Source organism: Mytilus galloprovincialis, chromosome 3, assembly GCF_965363235.1.
Source record: "Mytilus galloprovincialis chromosome 3, xbMytGall1.hap1.1, whole genome shotgun sequence".
In the NCBI taxonomy this organism is placed as follows: domain Eukaryota; kingdom Metazoa; phylum Mollusca; class Bivalvia; order Mytilida; family Mytilidae; genus Mytilus; species Mytilus galloprovincialis.
The window spans coordinates 67,235,902-67,258,636 of NC_134840.1; the positions used below are offsets into that span (position 1 = coordinate 67,235,902).

Below are 22,735 nucleotides of genomic sequence, written 5' to 3' on the forward strand. Positions count from 1 at the left end.
GTACTATCCTTGTAAAATCAAAACTTCCGGTTTCAATTTTCACATGGGTTGCATTGATTTTTAAGCCCTGAAAACATTTATTGGCCATTGAAAATGGCAACTTGGTCAATGAACCAGTATTTTCAAACAGTAAGTTTATGTTTTATAGGAAATGAAAAAAATCACTTTGCTGCTTAAAATACACTTGTTTATATTTAAACTGGAAAACAAAATTTTTACAAAAAAGAAAGAGTAAAAAATTATACATGATATATAATATATAAGAAAGACAAAGTTGTCCAAGACATAAAAAAACATGGCTAAACAATTTAAACAAAAAGACAACAATTTTTTTTCTAAAAAATGGAACAAAAACTACTTGACCATCACCATGATCACTGACACTGTAAGCTGACTGTTAATATGAGGCAGGCATAACCTGTGAATGGGGAAGAAGTCTGTATGAATTATTTTTTTTGTGACTTAGATATTTGTTAAAAAAAAAAAAAGAAACGTAAATCCTGTAACGTTTCCGAATTTGGTTCTGTTGTAAGTGATTTTACTTGTGAGTTACATTTTTATTTAATATTTAATATTTTATTTATTTTTAAATTTACATTTTTTATCGTAAGCTACCGTCAAATTCACTGTTGACATGTTGTAACCAAGGAGCCGCCATGTTGACTTGCTAAAATCAGTAAATGTGCGAATATTGCAATAGAACAGAAAACAAACAACACCTACCTCAATACTTTATTTTAATGCAATTGTATCCGAGTGTAGAAGGTAAACGCAATAGAAAAACCTTCAGCTTTGACGTTTTCATTCGTATGATGTCATGTTTTGAAATGACGTTAATGCGCAAAAATCATTACTGAAATTTCGCGGAATTTTAATTTGTTTTGTTTTTGTCCATTTTTCCGTTCTCTAATGTGTAAATTCTTTTTGTTATGCATCAGAATCAGAATAAATGTTCTGTAGGGTTTTATTCAATTGTAATTGTTAACACAGCGAAATCCACAACCGTTTACACATAGGTTATACGATACATGTGGATTTACGTGGGAGTCATATTTAAACAGCCATTTGTGTACATCTTGGAGTCTGCGCTAAGTACAAAAATGTATAGATATATCGAGAATTTTATCACGGTGTTGTTTACAAAGCGAAAGAAGCACGTCATATTAGAATGATCAATAGATTATCTCAAAACTGCCTTCTACTGACCACACATTTATGACATTAATATTTGTTGCTGGAAAAGATTTATTTAGAATTTTGGCTTTACACAAACATGCCTAATGTTAAACAGTTCATATGTAACCTCCTTAGAATATTAAATATAAGAGATAATGACAAAGTATCTTTATTTTAAGTTAGATGATGCCTTACAAGAAAGAGATGGGTTGAAAACAGCAGTAAGTTATTGATGTTAGATGTAAATCTATTTTTGTAACAATTTCTGAGCAATATTTAACAGAATACATTTGTATATCCCTTTTTTACATGTACAACTGTAACATGTTGAAAAAGAAAAAAGTTAATGTGAAATAGACTTTGATAAATAAATTTAGACAAGATGAGAAAAGTATTTTTCCTATTTTGCACATTAGCTAGAGTTTTTCATTACTCTTTTCTTTTCGATTTCATTTTAGTTTTTGCATGTGTGCCCATGAAGAAAAATTATTTAAAGTTATCAATAATTAGTCAATTTTTATACGCCTGTTAAAAATTTTGACGGGACATATTATGGTATACAAATGTCTGGCGTCCGTCCGTCTGTCCGGCGTAAACATGTCCCACTGTAACTTGAGAACGACTTATCCCAATTTCATGAAACTTGATATTGTTATTTCTTATGACAGTCAAATGATCTGTATACTTTTTGATGAAAATTAGATTAAAACTTTTTGAGTTACGGGACTTTGTAAATAAAACAGGAGTGTGTTTTTTCCCATGTCCCGCCGTATCTCAAAAATGATTTATGATAATTGATTAAAACTTTACACACTACTCAGTTATATTAATCTGAAGATCTGTATACTTTTTGGTGATGATTCAAAATTTATATTTGAGTTCTTGAGTATTTTGTAAAAAAGGGGGAGGGTTTTTTTACATGTTGCGCCATATCTCAAAAACAATTTATGATTATTGCTTAAAACTTTACACACTTCTTAGTTATATTAATCTTAAGATCTGTATACTTTTTGGTGATGATACAAAATTTCATTTTTCAGTTATTGAGTATTTTGTAAAAAAGAGGGGTTCACATGTCGCGCCCTTTCTCAAAAACAATTTATGCTTATAGCTTTAAACTTTACACACTTCTTAGTCATATTAATCGTAAGATCTGTTTCCTTTTTGGTGATGATTCAAGATTTTATTTAAGAGTTATTGAGGTTTTTTTTGTTAAAAAAGAATGTGTTTTCACATTTCGTGCTGTATCTCAAAGACAATATATGATTATTGTTTAAAACTTTACACACTTCTTAGTTATAATAATCTTAAGATCTGTATACTTTTTGGTGATGATTCAAAATTTTACTTGAGAGTTAATGAGTTTTTTGTTAAAAAAGGTGTGTTTTCATTTCACATGTCACCGTATCTCAGAAACTTATAATTTATGATTATTGCATAAAACAACGGGCGTATCATGCGCTCATGGCACAGCTGTTTATTGAACTTGTTAATGAACTGTACCCATAGTTTTTATGGTGAAGTTCCAAAATCAATCAGAAGTTTTTAAAAATCTACATTGTAGCTAAATAATGAAGAAAAATTAACCAATGAACAAAATGAACCATTATCCAATCAATTTATTTTATTTTGTTTGACATTTTTTCCAGGAATTACTGTCATTCCAACATCCACATATTCAAAATCCTCGACTACAGGTAGAGCATCCAGAATCTCAGGTCCAGAGAGTTTTTGATAGTCCATTTGATGAAATGATTGCTGCTCATTTAAGGTTAGTCTAGAAAAAAAATATGAAGCATAAAGGACAAACCAAATTAAAAACAAGCAAAGTTACAAACACACACATATAATTTATCAATACAGGTACTCATAAAAATTTTGATTTTGCCATGAAAATTAATTCCTGAAGTATATATGTAGCATTTATATTTACGGTTAGATCTTTTATACATGACAGTACCTTCAACACAGAGCATTAGCTGACACTGAACAGCAAGCTAGAAAGGGCCTCAAAAATAATTATATACATATTTTTATGACATGGTCTACAATGTACGAATATCTAAATACTGTCATTTACATAACAAGAAAAACCAAAAAGACAAGAGTTCTTGATAGATTTTTCATTTTATTTTTGCAGATGTTGCTGGGCTGTTTCAAATCATGATTTTATTGAAGCATATGGGTGCCAATCTGTTGTTGCACAGTATCCTTCTTTAAATTTGTTGTGTTATAAGAGGGTCACATGTTTGTTAAAAAAATATTTTTGATTTTCATCCAGCAGTAGAAAAGATCTTCAACATAGGCATAAATGAGTTGCAATGTTTAGAATGTTTAAAATATGATACTGAATATATATTGTGTACTAATTCACAAAAACTTTGTAAATATACTGGATTATTTCTTAGAAATATATAAAAAAAGGGGAAAACAATCACAAAGTTACTAGTATTGTCCTTAGATCTTGTGATTCTTCATTGACTTCATAATTTTTACATCTATCCTGTGACACCTGGAGTTTAGCTTTCTATATGAATACATGAATCTGTTATTAAAAGAGACACATTTTAAATTTCTGACTTCCAAAAAATATAAAACATGTGTATTGTTATATGATATTTTAAATGTTTGACAACAGTGGCGGATCCAGAAATTTTCATAAGAGGGGGCCCACTAACTGCCTAAGAGGGGGCCCACTAACTACCTAAGAGGGGCCCACTCCAGTCATGCTTCATTGATTCCCTATATAAGCAACCAAATATTTCTCCGGGCCCCCTGAAAAACCCTCTTAATCCGCCACTAGACAATCGTACAGTTAAAATTTCCCAGTGATTACATTAATAATGATCCCAAACATCAGATGAAAGGAAATAAAACTAAATAAAAAAGTAAATATAATTTTTGAAAAACATATACATTTTTTATATTTATGTATTCCTTAATTTAGACTAGAGCATTCAACAAGATATTTCAGAGTCAAAAGGATGAAAACTGGTCATTGCCTATAATGTTTAATATATTTATAGATCTGAGATTGTTTGCCAACAGTGTAAGTATCATTCAATTACAACAATAATTATAGCAAACTAGATTATAGTTGTTTACATAAGAAATTATGTTTGACAAATCTGCTTCATGTCAATTTATCTAAAAAGTATCTGATTTAAGCTTACTATTTTTTTTAATTAAGAAAGTCCCATTTTTTCTGGGTTTTTTTTATAACCTGAGCAAAAATGCATTAAATCAAAATTTACAACTAGTTTTAAAATACTCTCAAAATTTGAACTAATAATCAAAAACCATTAAATTTTCCCTCTCCATGCTCGTCAAAATTTAAAACATTTCTTTACTTAATCCTTGGTATAATAAATAAAACAAAACTAGATATAGGTTTAGTTGCTCACAGTAACTTTTCTTTTTCTATAGTAAGCAATGTTTAATGACATTATAAATCTTATTTATATAACAATACAAGTACAAACACAATCGTCAAATACATTTAAATGGATTGAAATAAAGCTTAGTATTATAATCATATACAAGTCATTCTTATGTGACTGTAAATAAACTGCAAACTGTCGTAGTTAATGTGAGCACTTTCGATGAAATGACACCAATAATATTTCTTTATATGATATAACGGAACCCCACCTTTTAGACCGCCAAAGTATTTTATGTGCATATATTACCCATATATATTTGTAATCAAAACAAGCACTTGTTATACAACTACTCTCACTAACCAGTTTTGAACTTATAAATAGTATAACTATAACACAGGGGAAACCCCAAGTCTCGACAAAAAGAATTAAATTATAAAATAGTTGTTCTATGTAAATTAACAGAGTAAAATAAGTTTTAAATTTAACCTATCAGATAATATTTTAAACAGTTAGTAGTTTTAGCAACTTATCAATCAAAATAATCAAAAAATTTATATGTACATTGCTTTACTAAGACATATTTTTGGGGTTTATTAGATTTTGCTTGTTTTCAGGGAGATATACAAGCTGTACACAAAGGAAAGGGTAAAATGGGAGACAGATTAGAGAAGGCTGCAGATCTTATCATGGGCTGTTTTAGAGTCTGTGCCAGTGATAAGTATGTACCTAGTATTACTTGTTGAATATTCTTACATCTTTGATATTGGGTTTGATTAGTTTCGAAAAACATGATATAGGTTTGAATAAATAATAGGCAACAGTAGTTTATTTTTTCATGTTCAGAACTCATTAATCAATTTTTAATACTGTAAATTCAGAATTTGCAGGCATTCAATATTGCATATGTTGAACAATTAACATACATGTATGCAAGATTATTATGATTTCAGAAACTGCATCCAAAATTCCAAATATGTTATTTTTTTGTGAAATTTCTGCATAAATGTCTGGTCTGGTTTCCGCTGTCACATGATAGATTTATATCAGCAATTTCTTAGATAGTTCCCAAAATCATTGCTGATTATTTAGCGTTAAAAGAGTTGTGCCCCTTGGAAAAAAGTATGTGCGATGCAGGGGACATTGGAACTTTGTTCTTTATTGAAATAATTTCTGACAAAAAGTTATCTGATTAACTGAATGTGACTTTGAAAATCCTATGCATATGTACATGTATACCTAATAAAGATCTCATTTTAAAACTCTTATGTAATTTATATGTTTATGTTTTTCAATATAGTCGAGCATCAGTGGAAGATTCCAAGAAATGGGGAATGTTGAATCTAGTTAACCAGTTATTTAAAATATACTTTAAGGTAACTATAGTATACAAATATGCTTTGATTTGTCATATACTGTGGATTCATTTTATTTTTGTGGGTATCAATTTTCATGGAATAAGGAAAACTTACATGTTTGTGAATATTTAATTTCATGGTTTTGCCAAAGTCTGCATAAAAGCCTTTAGATCATTTGTTATTTTTGGAACATTTAATTTTGTGTTATACCTGTACCCATGAAATCCATGATAATTGGTATCCTACGAATAACAATGAATCCACAGTAGTCTGTTTGAACTCCAAATCTTAACAAAATGCTTTGTATGAAATAATTAAAATAATACCACAGGAGAAAACCATTATAGTAAACCCATAATACTGGATTTTATGATGTTATTGTAATTTTTCTTAAGCAACAAGGGCAAGAAAAATGATTCAAAATGAAAATCGTCACACTATCTGCATTTTTTTTTTAAATGGAATTTTTATACAATTTGGTAAACCACAAGTCAACAAATGTATAAACGCATAAACATATCTGTCAGTTGCAGTATATGTCCTTCACTATCTGTGTATTTGATGAAATAAAATATAAGATTATTTATTTAACAAATATATAAAATCTATAGTTTGTATACATATATAACTGTTTTTGCAGATAAACAAATTACACTTGTGTAAGCCTTTGGTTAGAGCTATAGACAGTTTACCGATGAAAAACAGATTCTCTCTGTCTCAACAAGTTACATTTAAGTAAGTAAGATTTAAGATTGATATAAATTGTGAAGATGGTACAGTCAAACAGATAAGGTTTGGGCTGGAAAAAAGCTTTGAAATTGGTCTAATGTTAAATAAGATTTATTTAGTTAATAGTAAATGATGAATAGTTAAAATCAGGTATGGTTAGAAACTTTGTGCTGTTCTTCACACGAAGTATCATACATTTAATCTTTGACATGTTATAGAAAAATGTTTTGGAGCGTTTAAAGGCATCTTTGATATGGAGAATTAAGAAATCATGTTACATTTCTTTTCATATCACATGTATCAATTATAAACATAGTCCTTGAGATGAAAAACTTCAAATTTTTACAGATGTACTATCAAATGACTTATAAGTCTGTTTTCACACTTAATACTACATTGCAATTGATAAAATTGTTCATTTCAGATATTATGTTGGAAGGAAGGCAATGTTTGACAGCGACTACAAAGCAGGTTTGTATTAAAGAATAAACATTACAAAGTTTGACCATCAATCAACTCAAAGAAAAATGCGATATCCATTATCAATTTGATCATTTGTTTTGAAGATTTTCCTTTGTTGATTTTTTTGTACACATGCAGAATTCTATGAATATATTTAGATAAGTTAAGGAAGCAGGCAAATAGAGTCTATCAAATATAGGGTGCAACTTAAATAATTACATGACTGAGTTACCACTGTTAGTAAAGGATTCCTAACCATGCAAATCAAAAGAATTTCATGCCATTATATATATTGCATTGACCTCATTTTTGATAAAGAATCACAAATTAGAGCATAGATTTATTCTAAGCTCAAAATATTTGTAAGAGACTTAATCCCTTTAAAAGCTCCCATTTAACAGTTCTGAAGTTCAAAACAATGCACACAATCTACAGTGACTTTACTTGAAAAATGTCTTTGTTATATGTTTATATGATATTGAACTAACAACAATTTTGTTATATTCATGTTACAACAAAATGCATTGAGTGTGTACGCTAAGGTAATATCTTTGGTTAGCTTGCTTGCTATCTGAACTGTGAAGTCATTATTAAGTAAGGTATACTACCCTCTTTTCTGAGAAGTGTAGTCCTTCAGACAGATGCATGTAGATTGAGGATATGTCAGACTTGTCTACTATTAAAGGAGGGTAGTATACCTAGCATAATAATGACTTCATGGTTCAGCTACCAAGCAAGCTAAACCTAAGATATTACCTTTACCTACACAATCAAGGTATTTTGCTGACATTGACAGTATAGGAACTAAAGCAGCAGAAATGAAAAGTCTGTAAAATCATCTTCAAGCTTAAATATGTGTAGTACAACCTACATATAAGGTGCTATTTAGTAACTTTTTATTCTGAATATTTAAATTTAATGTAAATGTTTTTACTTTAATACAGCTGAAGAATATTTAACCTTTGCCTTTGAAAGATGTCATAAAAGAAGTATGAAGAATAAAAGAATGAGTTTAATTTACTTATTACCTGTTAAGATGTTGTTGGTAAGAATAAAGAAATAGGACTTAAAGAATAAATTTATTATCAAAATACATGTAGTATATTTTTTTTTTTGTAAGTTAAGGGAGCATTCTTTGAAACTGGCTATAATTCACATTTTATTAGTTTTTCTACGTCTGCAAAAATTTTTTATGCATCGTATAATGCTATCATTATGTCGTTGTCGTCTGTGTCGTCGTCTGAAGACGTATTTAGTTTCCGAACAATGACTTTAGTTTACTTAATGGATCTCTTTGAAATATAATTAGAAGGTTCAATACCACAAAAGGAAAGTTGGGAATGATGGTCCCGCTGGTTTAGGAATTAGGGGCCCAAAAGGGCCACAAAACAACCATTTTTCTACTTTCAGGATAATAACTTGTGAATTAGTATTTCAATTGCTCTGAAATTGAACCACAATGTTCAATACCACAAGTAAAAGGTTTGGATTCATTTTGGGGTCTATCGTGTGAACAGTTTAGAAATTAAGGGCCCAAAAGGGACCAAAAACAGGCATTTTTGTAGTTTCTGAACTTGTGTGTAAGTAGATATAGGAGAATGTGGTGCGAGTGCCAATGAGACAACTCTCCATCCAAATAACAATTTATAAAAGTAAACCAGTATAGGTCAATGTACGGCCTAAAACACAAAGCCTTGGCTCACACCGAACAACAAGCTATAAAGGGCCCCAAAATTACTAGTGTAAAACCATTCAAAAGGGAAAACCAACGGTCTAATCTATATAAAGAACGAGAAATGAGAAACATATATTACATAAACAAACGCCAACTACTGTACATCAGATTCCTGACTTAGGACAGGTGCAAACATATGCAGCGGGATTAAACGTTTTAATGGTACCAAACCTTTTCTGAAACAAAAGCATAACATCACAACATAGAAAAACACACGATAAAATATCAATTGGCAGGCTTAACTCAATCAAAAAACGTAAATTAACACACTATGAACGCTCAGTGAAGCATTTTATTATATCTTTTAAAAATAGTTACTGTTAAAACAATGTCAGATCAATGAATTAAAATCATGTTTTATTCACTGTTATGAATTCATTAAAGAAAAGGTTGCTGCCTATTTTTTTGTCAAACATGTCAATTTCTCTTTCAAAGTAACATCCCAATTGACTATCCTGTTTTGGGCCAGGGTGCATCTAACAGCAAGAAGATAAAATATTATCGCTATATAATCAATCAGTTGATGATTTCAGTCTCAATGATCAAATATAGCATGGAAATAACATCAAGTTTAGATTATTTTGAAACTTTTGTTAAAAAGGATGATGTTTGTGCTCATTTGATACACCATGATACAATCTTCGTGCATCTTTGGGCTCACCAGTTTGGAAAATGAAAGTTCAGACAAATTTTTATGAGTTCAGGACTCATGGTCTCGATTGGTGAGAACCCTGATAGGACTGTAAAACTTCACTATTTTTATACCCAAGCTGCTAGGTGATTGAAGCATTTAGTGCTACTCTTGTCTGTACGTACCTATGTACATTTCTAAAATGGTTACCGATCTCTAAGTTTGCCTCAACCAAATGTTACGAAACTTATTCAAAAATCAAATTTAAAATTGAGTAGGTCACTTTTACCATTCTTTAGTAAGATCCCTTTACAATGTTATATGCAAGTGTGGGTATCATCTGTGTCCATGGACATTGTATTTGATTTTAGGAGCAAGATAATGGCTATGTCATATCTCTCCCTTTCATAATGTTAATGTAATGTGTCTATAACTTTTCAAAAATTCATTATGTGTTTCAGGGTAAAATGCCAAAACCTCAAGTGTTACAGAAATATGATTTAATGCAGTTTGCTGACGTTGCTAGAAGTGTCAGGTAAGAACTTTCCCAAAAATGACTGCTTTTAAAAAAATAATAAAGTAGTTTGAATTTGCAGTGCTTTTAAAAACAAATAAGATGAATATCTTGAAATATAAATATTTTGTGTGAGGATAAGACGGGTAAGGAAGCTTGATTTGTATACATGTACTACTATCTTGACACTAGAAAAGTATTTCAATTATAAGAAAAAATCAAAATGTGGAAAATCTGAAGGAGTAAGCACAACACATTATAAGAAAAAGAAAATAAGGTATGATTTCCAATGAGAGGTCTAACCACCAGAGACCAAATGACATAGAAGTTAACAACTTTTGATTGCTGTATGGCCGTCTACATGGAGCAATGCCCCTCCTTACCGCATAGTCAAACATAAGTTAAGGACAAAACAAAAAGAGACAATGATGATTTAATTTTTAACCGGATTTTTGTGACAAAAATGTCGGTTTTTGATTTGGGGATGTACGGCGGGTGGTCGGGCAGGCGCCAACCAAATGTTGTCTGTGCATTTACTCATGAACCGTTCAACCAAAGCTTTTAAAATTTTAATATGTTGTTACTGACAACAAAATGAAGGTCAAGTTCAATAATGACGTTGTTGACTTTTACCGTTTAGGAGTAATATGGTTCTTGAAAAATTGAAAAATGGCATTTCCAGTCGTGTCCGTTCATTTACGCATGAACTGTTCAACCAAAGCTTCCCAAATTTTAATATGTTGTTACTGATGACAAAATGGAGGTCAAGTTCAATAATGACGATTTTGACTTATACCGTTCAGGAGTTATGGTTCTTGAAAGATCGAAAAATGGCGTTTCCATTCATGTTGTTGCATTTACTCATGAACCATTCAACCTAAGCTTTTCAAATTTTAATATGTTGATACTGATGACAAAATGGATGTCAAATTTGATATTGACGATTTTCACTTTCACCGTTCATCAGTTATGGTTCTTGTGATATTGGCAGGACACAAATAAATGTTAATAATAAAATTGAGAATGGAAATGGGGAATGTGTCAAAGAGACAACAACCCGACCAAATAAAAAAACAACAGCAGAGGGTCACCAACAGGTCTTCAATGCAGCGAGAAATTCCCACACCCGGAGGCGTCCTTCAGCTGGCCCCTAAACAAATATATACTAGTTTTGTGATAATAAACGCCATACTAATTTCCAAATTGTACACAAGAAACTAAAATTAAAATAATACAAGACTAACAAAGGCCAGAGGCTCCTGACTTGGGACAGGCGCAAAAATGCGGCGGGGTTAAACATGTTTGTGAGATCTCAACCCTCCCCCTATACCTCTAACCAATGTAGAAAAGTAAATGCATAACAATACGCACATTAAAAGAAGTCCGAGTCTGATGTCAGAAGATGTAACCAAAGAAAATAAACAAAATGACAATAATACATAAATAACAACAGACTACTAGCAGTTAACTGACATGCCAGCTCCAGACTTCAATTAAACTGACTGAAAGATTATGATTTCATCATATGAACATCAGGCACAATCCTTCCCGTTAGGGGTTTAGTATCATAACATATATGAGAAGAACATAACCTGTGTCATGCCAACAACTGTTTTTAGAATAAATGTGTTTAGTTCCGATGCAAAGACCTTATCAGTGAGTCAATATTAACGCAAAAATATGCAATCTTTAATGACTTGACAACAGTATCGTAATTATATCCCTTCTTAATAAGTCTATTCAAAGGTTTTGTAAGTTTCTGAGGTGAATACTGACACCTTTGTGCTTTATAAAGAATATTTCCATAAAAAATTGGATGTGAAATACCTGAACCTATTAGAAGTCTGCATGTTGAGCTATATTTACGAATGATGTCTTTATACCGATGATAAAATTTAGTAAATGTTTTGACTAGTTTGTGATATCGAAAACCCTGGTGTAATAATTTTTCAGTAATACATAAATTTCTCTCGTTAAAATCTAAAACATTGTTACATACACGAGCGAATCGTACAAGTTGAGATGTATAAACACCGTAAGATGGTGACAAGGGAACGTCACCATCTAAAAACGGATAATTAACGATAGGAAATGAAAAATCATCCCTTTTATCATAAATTTTAGTATTCAGCTTTCCATTACTGATATAGATATCAAGATCGAGAAAAGGGCAGTGGTCATTGTTAGTATTAGCTAATTAGTAATAAATCTGGTTTGCTGTCGTTGTGACAGCCTCTTGTTGTTGTTAAGTTACTGCTGTACTGTCCACTTTGGTTGTACTCATATTTTCTTCTTTTTTTCTATTCATAAGGAACTCTTATCAATTGAGCAATTAATGAAGTCTATCAGACAGGTAAACAAACAGCAGTGCCATAAACTAAGCTTGGATTACATGAATCTTAATTTCAATAACTAAGCTCAGAAATTATTTTGTCCTTGTATTATTTAGATTTTGAAAGACAGGACAAAATGTGATATAATTATTGTAATTTTTGGAAAATCTTCATCCAGACATATATCTGACGTTTTATTAATGCAATACTCACCTATTCACATTGTTGGGATTAGTAAAGACCTTGCAATAATTTCTGAATTTACAGTTTTATTATATTACAGCACTGGTAACCTGTTGAAGTTAAATGAAGCTCTTCAAAGAAATGAAACCTTTTTCATTAAGTGTGGTATATATCTTATCTTGGAGAAGCTAAAGATAATCACCTACAGAAATTTATTTAAAAAAGTGTAAGTATACATGTGGGTCGTATTGGGGGACCTTTATGACACATAACGGTAAAAATTCTTGTCTAATGACATACACGGTAATTTTTTATGTAAAATGTACACTTGTATTATTTTAATTTTTGTTTCTTGTGTACAATTTGGAAATTAGTATGGCGTTCATTATCACCAAACTAGTATATATTTGTTTAGGGGCCAGCTGAAGGACGCCTCAGGGTGCTGGAATTTCTCGCTACATTGAAGACCTGTTGGTGACCTTCTGCTGTTGTTTTCTATGGTAGGGTTGTTGTCTCTTTGACACATTCCCCATTTCCATTTTCAATTTTACTTTCTTTTAGACTATAAAAAAATCAACTGGTTTTGACGAATCATGGTATTTTTTTCTCCAAAAATGAAGAATACGATAACTATTTACGACTCTGAATAATAACGATTAGGATGGTTTGATGAATCACAGTAAAATTTTAACCAATTTGACACTAACAGTGTTAGTGTCAAATTGGTTAGCAGGGTTGGCAAAAACCCGGGTTTTATGAGTATTGCCCAGCCCAGTGGGAAATACTGGGAAAACCTGGGTTTTACTGGGTTTTAGTGGGTTTTAGTTAGTAATACTGGGCAATACTGGGTAATATAAAATACTGGTCTGAATTTTATATACATGTAGGATTCAGTGATCAAACACCATTGAATTTATGATATATATATATAACTTTGTTTGTCTGGATTGGTAAAACTGTAAATATAAAGCAAATTTTTTTTTAAATAAATATAATTTCTATTAAGAATTAACAATTACATGTAAGAAAAATTACATTTAAATAATGTATACATATGTACTGTCACTAATTAGTAAGTAATTATTAAGATTAGAATGCAGATTTGTTTATGTAACAATAATCAGCCCTTTCAATTCTGTAAGGGTTAATGGCATGACCCCTTAGGGTGTTTATTTAGCAATATGAATGTATAACATTTGAAATTAACAAATCACTTAAACATTGCAATAAATATCTTTTTTCAAAGCATGGATTATTAAAACAATGCTTGGTAATTAACAAAATTTCCTTAGATGTGTAAATCTTGTATTCTGTTTCTTTTAGAAATGACTGTCAATGCATGGTTATCTGTATAAAAAGTATAGATTTAGCTGTAATACTATGAAACTACACCAAGACTTTATTATTTTGTGTTAAAATAAGCTTAAAAAATCATATTGCCCAGTATTCCCATTTCTGGGAGTATTGCCCAGCCCGGGAAAAACCTGGCACCTGGGAATTCCCAGGCGGGTAATACTTTGCCAACCCTGACTAACAGTATCCGGAAATGAGTGTTTGACGCCTAATGGTAAAGGGCCTTCCTTTCCTCATACATTGAAATCTCTATAAGAAAACAAAGTATCTGAAGTACTTTTTTGAAAATCTCCCGCAACGTTTTTGTGTGCATGTTTTTTTAAATTATAGAAATTCTGTCATATTTCTCATTTGGTCTTTTGTTTTGAATGAGAAAAAACATCAAAGACAAAGAGTTTTGTTGCAAAATTGTTCATATGTTGTCCATTTGGATATTCAAGAACCAATAATTATAAGTTAGTAATCTTTTGTCATGTCAGAACAGCATGTGATTGCACTTGTAATATAGGTTAATATTAAGTTTTTACTGATAATTTTTCTATATCAATTGTAATTTTTGCATGTCTATTTGTGTGGGAGATTACTATTAAAAAGTTATCTCCCTTTTACTAAAAAGACTCAATTTAATATTTTTATGGTTTAGGTGAAAAATTTTCATTTGCTGAGTTATTTATTTTTACTAAATATTGTGGATGATGTGTTATCACATTTAAACATTTTATAAAAACAATGTGTTTTAATGAAATTTGTAATATTGTTCAAATTTTGAAACTTATGATTATAATTAAATTGTTTTCGTTAGAAAATCATCTTCATTCTTGAAACCTCATTAATAGTCAAAAGGTGCATATAGTTTGGATTTTTGTGACATGTAAATTTTACATGTAAATATAAGATTGAGTATGTTTGTTTACAAGAATAACTGTACATTCAATTATGAAGGACTTGACCATCAGTTTTGATACCCTAATTTTATTACTGCACTTCTTGAAACCACAGTAATTGAAATCTCTGATCTTTTCCTTTGTTTAAAAATGGCAATAAAAAATGGTCATAAAAATCTGAATTTCAAGAAATATGATTATTATGAACGTAACATCAAGGTTAATATATTAATATAACTCCTGGTTCCAAACTTATAGGAACAACTTGCTTTGGTTGCTCTAGATGGTGATCATCTAAGTTTGTCTAATTTCAGTCTTATTGGCTTGGTGCTTTATAAAGCTGATCATCTAAGTTGGGTTTATTCCAGTCTAACTGTCTTGATGTTTATTGGTTGTGAAGATGTAGCTTTAAGTTCGTCTGATTCTTGTCTTATCTTCTTACTCTTAGTGTTCTATCAGTGGTGGACATCTTAGTTTGTCTGATTCTTGTCTTATCTTCTTACTCTAAGTGTTCTATCAGTGGTGGACATCTTAGTTTGTCTGATTCTTGTCTTATCTTCTTACTCTTAGTGTTCTATCAGGGGTGGACATCTTAGTTTGTCTGATTCTTGTCTTCTCTTCTTACTCTTAGTGTTCTATCAGTGGGGGACATCTTAGTTTGTCTGATTCTTGTCTTATCTTCTTACTCTTAGTGTTCTATCAGTGGTGGACATCTTAGTTTGTCTGATTCTTGTCTTATCTTCTTACTCTTAGTGTTCTATCAGTGGTGGACATCTCAGTTTGTCTGATTCTTGTCTTATCTTCTTACTCTTAGTGTTCTATCAGTGGTGGACATCTTAGTTTGTCTGATTCTTGTCTTCTCTTCTTACTCTTAGTGTTCTATCAGTGGGGGACATCTTAGTTTGTCTGATTCTTGTCTTATCTTCTTACTCTTAGTGTTCAATCAGTGGTGGACATCTTAGTTTGTCTGATTCTTGTCTTATCTTCTTACTCTTAGTGTTCTATCAGTGGTGGACATCTTAGTTTGTCTGATTCTTGTCTTATCTTCTTACTCTTAGTGTTCTATCAGTGGTGGACATCTTAGTTTGTCTGATTCTTGTCTTATCTTTTTACTGTTAGTGTTCTATCAGTGGGGGACATCTTAGTTTGTCTGATTCTTGTCTTCTCTTCTTACTCTTAGTGTTCTATCAGTAGTGGACATCTTAGTTTTTCTGATTCTTGTCTTATCTTCTTACTCTTAGTGTTCTATCAGTGGTGGACATCTTAGTTTGTCTGATTCTTGTCTTATCGTCTTACTCTTAGTGTTCTATCAGTGGTGGACATCTTAGTTTGTCTGATTCTTGTCTTATCTTCTTACTCCTAGTGTTCTATCAGTGGTGGACATCTTAGTTTTTCTGATTCTTGTCTTCTCTTTTTACTCTTAGTGTTCTATCAGTGGTGGACATCTTAGTTTGTCTGATTCTTGTCTTCTCTTCTTACTCTTAGTGTTCTATCAGTGGTGGACATCTTAGTTTTTCTGATTCTTGTCTTATCTTCTTACTCTTAGTGTTCTATCAGTGGTGGACATCTTAGTTTGTCTGATTCTTGTCTTATCTTCTTACTCTTAGTGTTCTATCAGTGGTGGACATCTTAGTTTGTCTGATTCTTGTCTTCTCTTCTTACTCTTAGTGTTCTATCAGGGGTGGACATCTCAGTTTGTCTGATTCTTGTCTTATCTTCTTACTCTTAGTGTTCTATCAGTGGTGGACATCTTAGTTTGTCTGATTCTTGTCTTCTCTTCTTACTCTTAGTGTTCTATCAGTGGGGGACATCTTAGTTTGTCTGATTCTTGTCTTCTCTTCTTACTCTTAGTGTTCTATCAGTGGTGGACATCTTAGTTTGTCTGATTCTTGTCTTATCTTCTTACTCTTAGTGTTTTATCAGTGGTGGACATCTTAGTTTGTCTGATTCTTGTCTTATCTTCTTACTCTTAGTGTTCTATCAGTGGTGGACATCTCAGTTTGTCTGATTCTTGTCTTATCTTCTTACTCTTAGTGTTCTATCAGTGGTGGACATCTCAGTTTGTCTGATTCTTGTCTTCTCTTCTTACTCTTAGTGTTCTATCAGTGGGGGACATCTTAGTTTGTCTGATTCTTGTCTTCTCTTCTTACTCTTAGTGTTCTATCAGTGGTGGACATCTTAGTTTGTCTGATTCTTGTCTTATCTTCTTACTCTTAGTGTTTTATCAGTGGTGGACATCTTAGTTTGTCTGATTCTTGTCTTATCTTCTTACTCTTAGTGTTCTATCAGTGGTGGACATCTAAGCTGTCTGATTTTGGTCTTATTATGGTGGTGTTCTGTAGGTGATAAACATCTAAGTTTGTCTATTCCAGTCATACTGACTTAGTGTGCTCTAAAATTGTTGCAGATCTACGTTTTCTTATTCTGGTCTTGTCTTGGTGTGCTATCAGATTTAAGATAATACATTGTACAGGAAATATGTAAAACAAATATAAGGATGCTTCAATGTGGAAATTGATAAAATTCATATTACATCGTCTTTTTCATAGGAGATTATCCAATTAGAATTATTTTTGCATTCCCATCTATCTTAATTTTTAACTTGTATGTTATTGTGAGGGGGAGGGGTTACTCCTTATAGGAAATTATACACAGATGTACCACTGCTTATGGTAACTTTTTAGAATGTCAAATATATCAATGAGGTGCAATTTTATGTAGATAACATAACAATAGTTAGAAATGTATATGTCAAACAGAGTTATCCTTCATTTTACATTAAGATGTCTTTAAAACTGTGTACTGATCTATTTATCTTATAATATAAATTATCCAATGTAGTTTTAAACATCTAAATACGATATCATAAATTGTATACATGTGTGAGATTGTATGTCTGATAGCAAAGAAATAAATAGATATTAAAGTTACAATTTTCCCATAAAATAGATATCTGTTGGTGGGAACAAATCAATATATGAATGTGTGTGTTTGTGTGTGTGTGGGGGAAGGGGGGTGGAGTCAACCCCTGCTTTTACCCCCCTCTGTACCCAAATTTGTAGGTTACTTGTCATTGTTTCTGCTGTGAGTTCAGTGATTCTTTAGTGGTGGATCCAGAAAATATTCATAAGGGAGGGGAGGGGCACTAACTGCCTAAATTTGGGCTACCTTCAGTCATGCCTCAGTGAATCCCTATATAATAAACATTTTTTTCACAAAAGAGGAGGATCAGGCACCTTGCTGCCCTCTTTACAACAGCCTTTAAAAGTGGGATATCTGTAGTCTCTCTTATAAAAGGCTCATTTCAAGAGTTGTCTGCCTTTTATTAAAAATCCAATCTCTCTATTGACTATTTGACTGACTTGCTCCCTTGTAATATGTGTAAATGGAAATGGAAAACAGGCATAGCACATGATATTTTATAGGCAATTGATTTAATAATGATTTTTTTTTTAAATTTAAATGTAAAAATAAATGTCTTTCCCCTATGTTCAATTGATTTTATACTTTGTATAGCAAATTCAATTCTATTTACAGATATTTAATATTAAAGACACATCTATTACCAATAGAGTCCTTTACAGCAGCTTTGAGAATGATGCAGGTAAGTTGTTTTTATGCCCCACCTACGATAGTAGAGGGGCATTATGTTTTCTGGTCTGTGCGTCCGTTCGTTTGTTCGTTCGTCCGTCCGTTCGTTCGTTCGTCCGTCTGTCCCGCTTCAGGTTAAAGTTTTTGGTCGAGGTAGTTTTTGATGAAGTTGAAGTCCAATCGACTTCAAACTTGGTACACATGTTCCCTATGATATGATCTTTCTAATTTTAATGCCAAATTAGAGATTTTACCCCAATTTCACGGTCCACTGAACATAGAAAATGATAGTGCGAGTGGGGCATTCGTGTACTGAGGACACATTCTTGTTTACTTACTAAAAAAAAAGGAGTTCAATACAACTTACGTTGCTTGTTGGGAAATATACTGGTATAAATACGGATAAATTGTAGTGCAGAGCAATGCTGAGAAGTTAATAGAAACTATATATTGCTTGAGTATACCAACATTTCCAGCTTTATAATCTTGTATGGCTACAAGTTTGTTGGAAGGCAACAAAACATTGATAATATCTATATTTATATAAACCAAATATTATTATTTGTATAAACAGAGATTATAACCCTTTTTTGTTAACTTTTCAATGAGCTTCATTGTTACAAAGCAATTCTACTGACTGGTATGGGAAACTTAAAAAAATATGCTCCAAGTTATAATAAATCACCTAACTCAACCTGATTATGATATATATATATAATGTACATTACAACCACACCATCATTATCATTACTCAACTAAAAAAAAATCTGATTTTCGTAAATTATGTTATTTTTTGGCAGTGTAAAATTTGTTGTTATATTGCTATCACCTTGTCTGTTTGTCCATCTGTTCATTGGTCCAACAAATTGTCACACGTTACTGGTACTTGAAAACCACCATGACTTCATATTAAGACAGATGCTTAACTTTGAGTTACTTGCTGATTTTTTATACTTTGTATTATAAGTATGTGTATGCTTTGAATGAAATGCATTCTAATTGCTTTAAAATGACTTTCAAGACTTGGTTGTTATCCAAAGATCATCTTATTGTAGTTATTATTGAATAAAATGCAGATTTGAAAACAACAGTCTGCAACTATTTTTTAAACCCCCAAATGGGAAGAAACATCACATTTATTCTGTTATACAACATTTATGCATAAACTATAAGTTGAAATATATCAATCATTTATAATGGCATGTTTTAAGTGGCTGAAAAATATTTTTTGTATTCTAGGTAGATGATATAGACAATGATGAAACAGCATGCATAATTGCAAACTTGATATATGAGGTCAGTATATCAAAAAAGGCAGCTCATATATTTTTTCTTTGTTTTATCACTGAAATAGATACTTGTTTAGAATTTTAAAGAGTGACTGTGGCGTAGATCACTGTTGCTCAAATTTTTTTGTCAGTTAAAGATCAGCTTTGTTCATGTTTTTGGTCCATTTTCATTTGTTGTATACATTTTCGTCCTTGTTTTCTCAGATATATTTGAGACTCATTGTCTAAAAGTTTATCAGACTGACAAAAATAATTCAATGGAACAGGAATTTTGAAATATCAGTGGTAAATATAATGCAAATCTATCGATTGGAACAGGCAATATACCTTGATATAACAGAAATTTGGGGATAAAAGACTTTGAAATGACAAGGGGTAACCTTTATTACGTGTGATGTCAACAATACAGTGGAATCCTAATCATTAGTGGGATATCAATTGCATGGATTTCATGTTCAATGAAGTACAAATTTTTTATAACCTTGTATACATACTCTGGAGATACCATGAATTCAAATATCCACAAAGAGCAATCAGTCTTTGTTCCACAAAATAGGTATCAATGATAAATGAATCCACAGTTACACTAATGGGATAGAATAGAGGAGAAGAAATTTTATATAAATATGTTAACACATCTATAACATTAGTTTCTGTGAATGAACGGGACAATGTACTGGCCATTGAAATATTGTCGAGTAGTCATATGTCTTTATGTATTTATTCAAAATTCAAATTTCATTTGTACTTATTCTTTAATAATATATTTCAGAACAAGATCAAAGGTTACATATCTCACCAGCATCAGAAAGTAGTGGTCAGTAAACAGAATGCATTCCCTGTGCTTTCATCATGAATGACAATTTAGAGCACAGTAGAGATACTATAAATTCATGTGTCATATATGTCGTCACAAATGTCCATGTGACACACATGTCATGTCACAAGTGTGACAAAAAACTTAGGCAGCTGAAATGTTACATTTCTGAAGTCAGTAAAAGTATTTCTTGATAGAGATACAGTTGAAATATTCTGAATTGCACATCTTTACAAATTGTGTGGTATTGAGCAAATGTTACAGACTGTAAGAGTACGTGTAAAAGATGTAGAATTTTGTACTCTTTGTTCTTTTATATACATGTATATCCAATACATTTATTGTAGTAAATACACCAGCTTAGTATATTTCAGTTGCCAAGTTACCTTCTATAAGCTGGAATTAAATCAGCTACTTATCCGTGTCTTTTTTTTTTTTTTTTTGGGGGGGGGGGGTACTTTATGAGAAACACATGACTAAACACAGCAACTATTGTGTGCATTTATTACTGTGATTTTTGTCATTTTGGACTAAAGTGGAATTTGATATTGAGAAAAAGCCTGTTTAATTCATATAAAAAATTTCAAAATGCGAGTTTAAATTACTGTGATTATAACCCTGTCCTGTTTTTCACAATATCATAAACATTGCAATAATTTCTGTATATACAATCAGGTCAATTTCTAACCTTTTTTCTGCTGTAAATCTTAGATGCTGAATGATTGACAAAGAAGCAGCAAAGGTACTTGGTTTTCTTGCTGCATAGAGACCCATGGGTGGCCTTGAGCTGTTTTTTGCTCTTTGGTTAGATTGATTAACACGTTACCTATTTCCATTCTCTTTTCTATGAATTTATAATCAGCTTGTTAGATTAGATCATCCTGAACATATTGAAAATATTTCTCGCTGGACATTCTGCTACAGATGATTTAATGCACTGCAAAAGAAGATCACTAGAAAATATTAACAAACACCATTGCCCAGTTGTTTTAGAGAGATATCTTGACCAACACCATTGGTATTGGTAGATATACCAGCTAGTGTTGACTTGTGCAAAAAGTTCCCATGAATTTGCATCAGTCATGAGTCTTGTAGTGCCTAAAACATAAACTACTGTGCATAGTTGAACCTTTATTCTAGTCCTCAACAATTAGTTTCAGCATACAGTATAAAACAGAGAATGGAAAGGCGGAATTTGACAAAACAATAATAATAAAAAAAGAACAGAAAACAGCTCAAGACCACCAATGGGTCTTCAATGCATTCAGAATTATAATGTACACAGAGGCAGGCTCCAGCTGGTCTTTAAAATATAATGTATACTAGTTGAACAAAATGCACTCCAAACTTAACTAAAAAAAATACATATGAATCCAATTGAAATAAAAATTAAAAAAAAACAAGACCAACAAACGCTAGAGGTTCATGACTTGGGACAGGCACACAAATGTGACATGGTTAAACATGTTTTGTGTGATCTCAGTTCACCCATATACATCAAGCCAATGTGGAATAAACATGCACACAGCAAAACCTACAGTAAAAAAATGGTAACTTTGTACACTATGACATACAAGGTATTTTGTAAACAGTGAGTAAAATAGCAAAGTCAATAACACAAAAAAGTATTTGAAGAAAGTCACTGTCAAATGTAAATACATTTTGTAGAAATAAATGGACAGTGGAAATTCCCTGAATCAGTACTACTTAATACTAAGCAACTCAATGATAAATATGTACATTTTTCAGCAAAGTCACAGGGCTAGGTATAACAGATTAACTCTATATTTATTGGGTACTTAAGAATAAAAAAGTGATTTCCATGTTAACTTGACCAACTATTGCTAGGATGCTGACCATTAAAGGACACCTTCATGCATTTTTTAAGATGGATGTCCATTTACCTTTTTATAAAATAAATATTTTCATGTAATGTTGTCATTTTAACATTATAATTAACATTGCCATTAAAGCGAGAGGTGTGGCATGCCACAAAACCAGGTTCAATCCACCATTTTTATCTTAAAATGCCCTGTACCAAGTCAGGGAAATGGCCATTGTTATTATTATATTATATTATAGTTCGTTTCTGTGTGTGTTACATTTTAATGATGTGTTTCTGTTGTGACGTAGTTCTCTAATATTTGATGCATTTCCCTCAGTTTAAGTTTGTAACTCGGATGTTTTTTCTCTATCGATTTATGAATTTCGAACAGTGTTCGAACTACTGTCGTCTTTATTTATAATAACCTTAATGCATGTCTACAAAGTTTATGGTCGAATCTATTTCTTGTTGGCCT

General features: G+C 31.5%; 1 protein-coding gene across 1 annotated transcript; it reads left to right on the forward strand.

Annotated features, from left to right (window-relative positions):
- The first annotated feature begins 11 nt into the window (after window positions 1–11).
- On the forward strand, window positions 12–20,788 carry LOC143068693 (PCI domain-containing protein 2-like). The gene is made up of 15 exons (XM_076242936.1): window positions 12–129; window positions 1,356–1,397; window positions 2,826–2,947; window positions 3,317–3,382; window positions 4,129–4,225; window positions 5,174–5,277; window positions 5,857–5,932; window positions 6,555–6,649; window positions 7,068–7,114; window positions 8,050–8,150; window positions 9,933–10,006; window positions 12,602–12,727; window positions 18,276–18,342; window positions 19,569–19,625; window positions 20,391–20,788. The coding sequence occupies exons 1-15, from the start codon at window positions 94–96 to the stop codon at window positions 20,472–20,474; spliced, it is 1,194 nt and encodes a 397-aa protein (XP_076099051.1). The 5' UTR covers window positions 12–93; the 3' UTR covers window positions 20,475–20,788.
- Window positions 20,789–22,735: the final 1,947 nt, after the last annotated feature.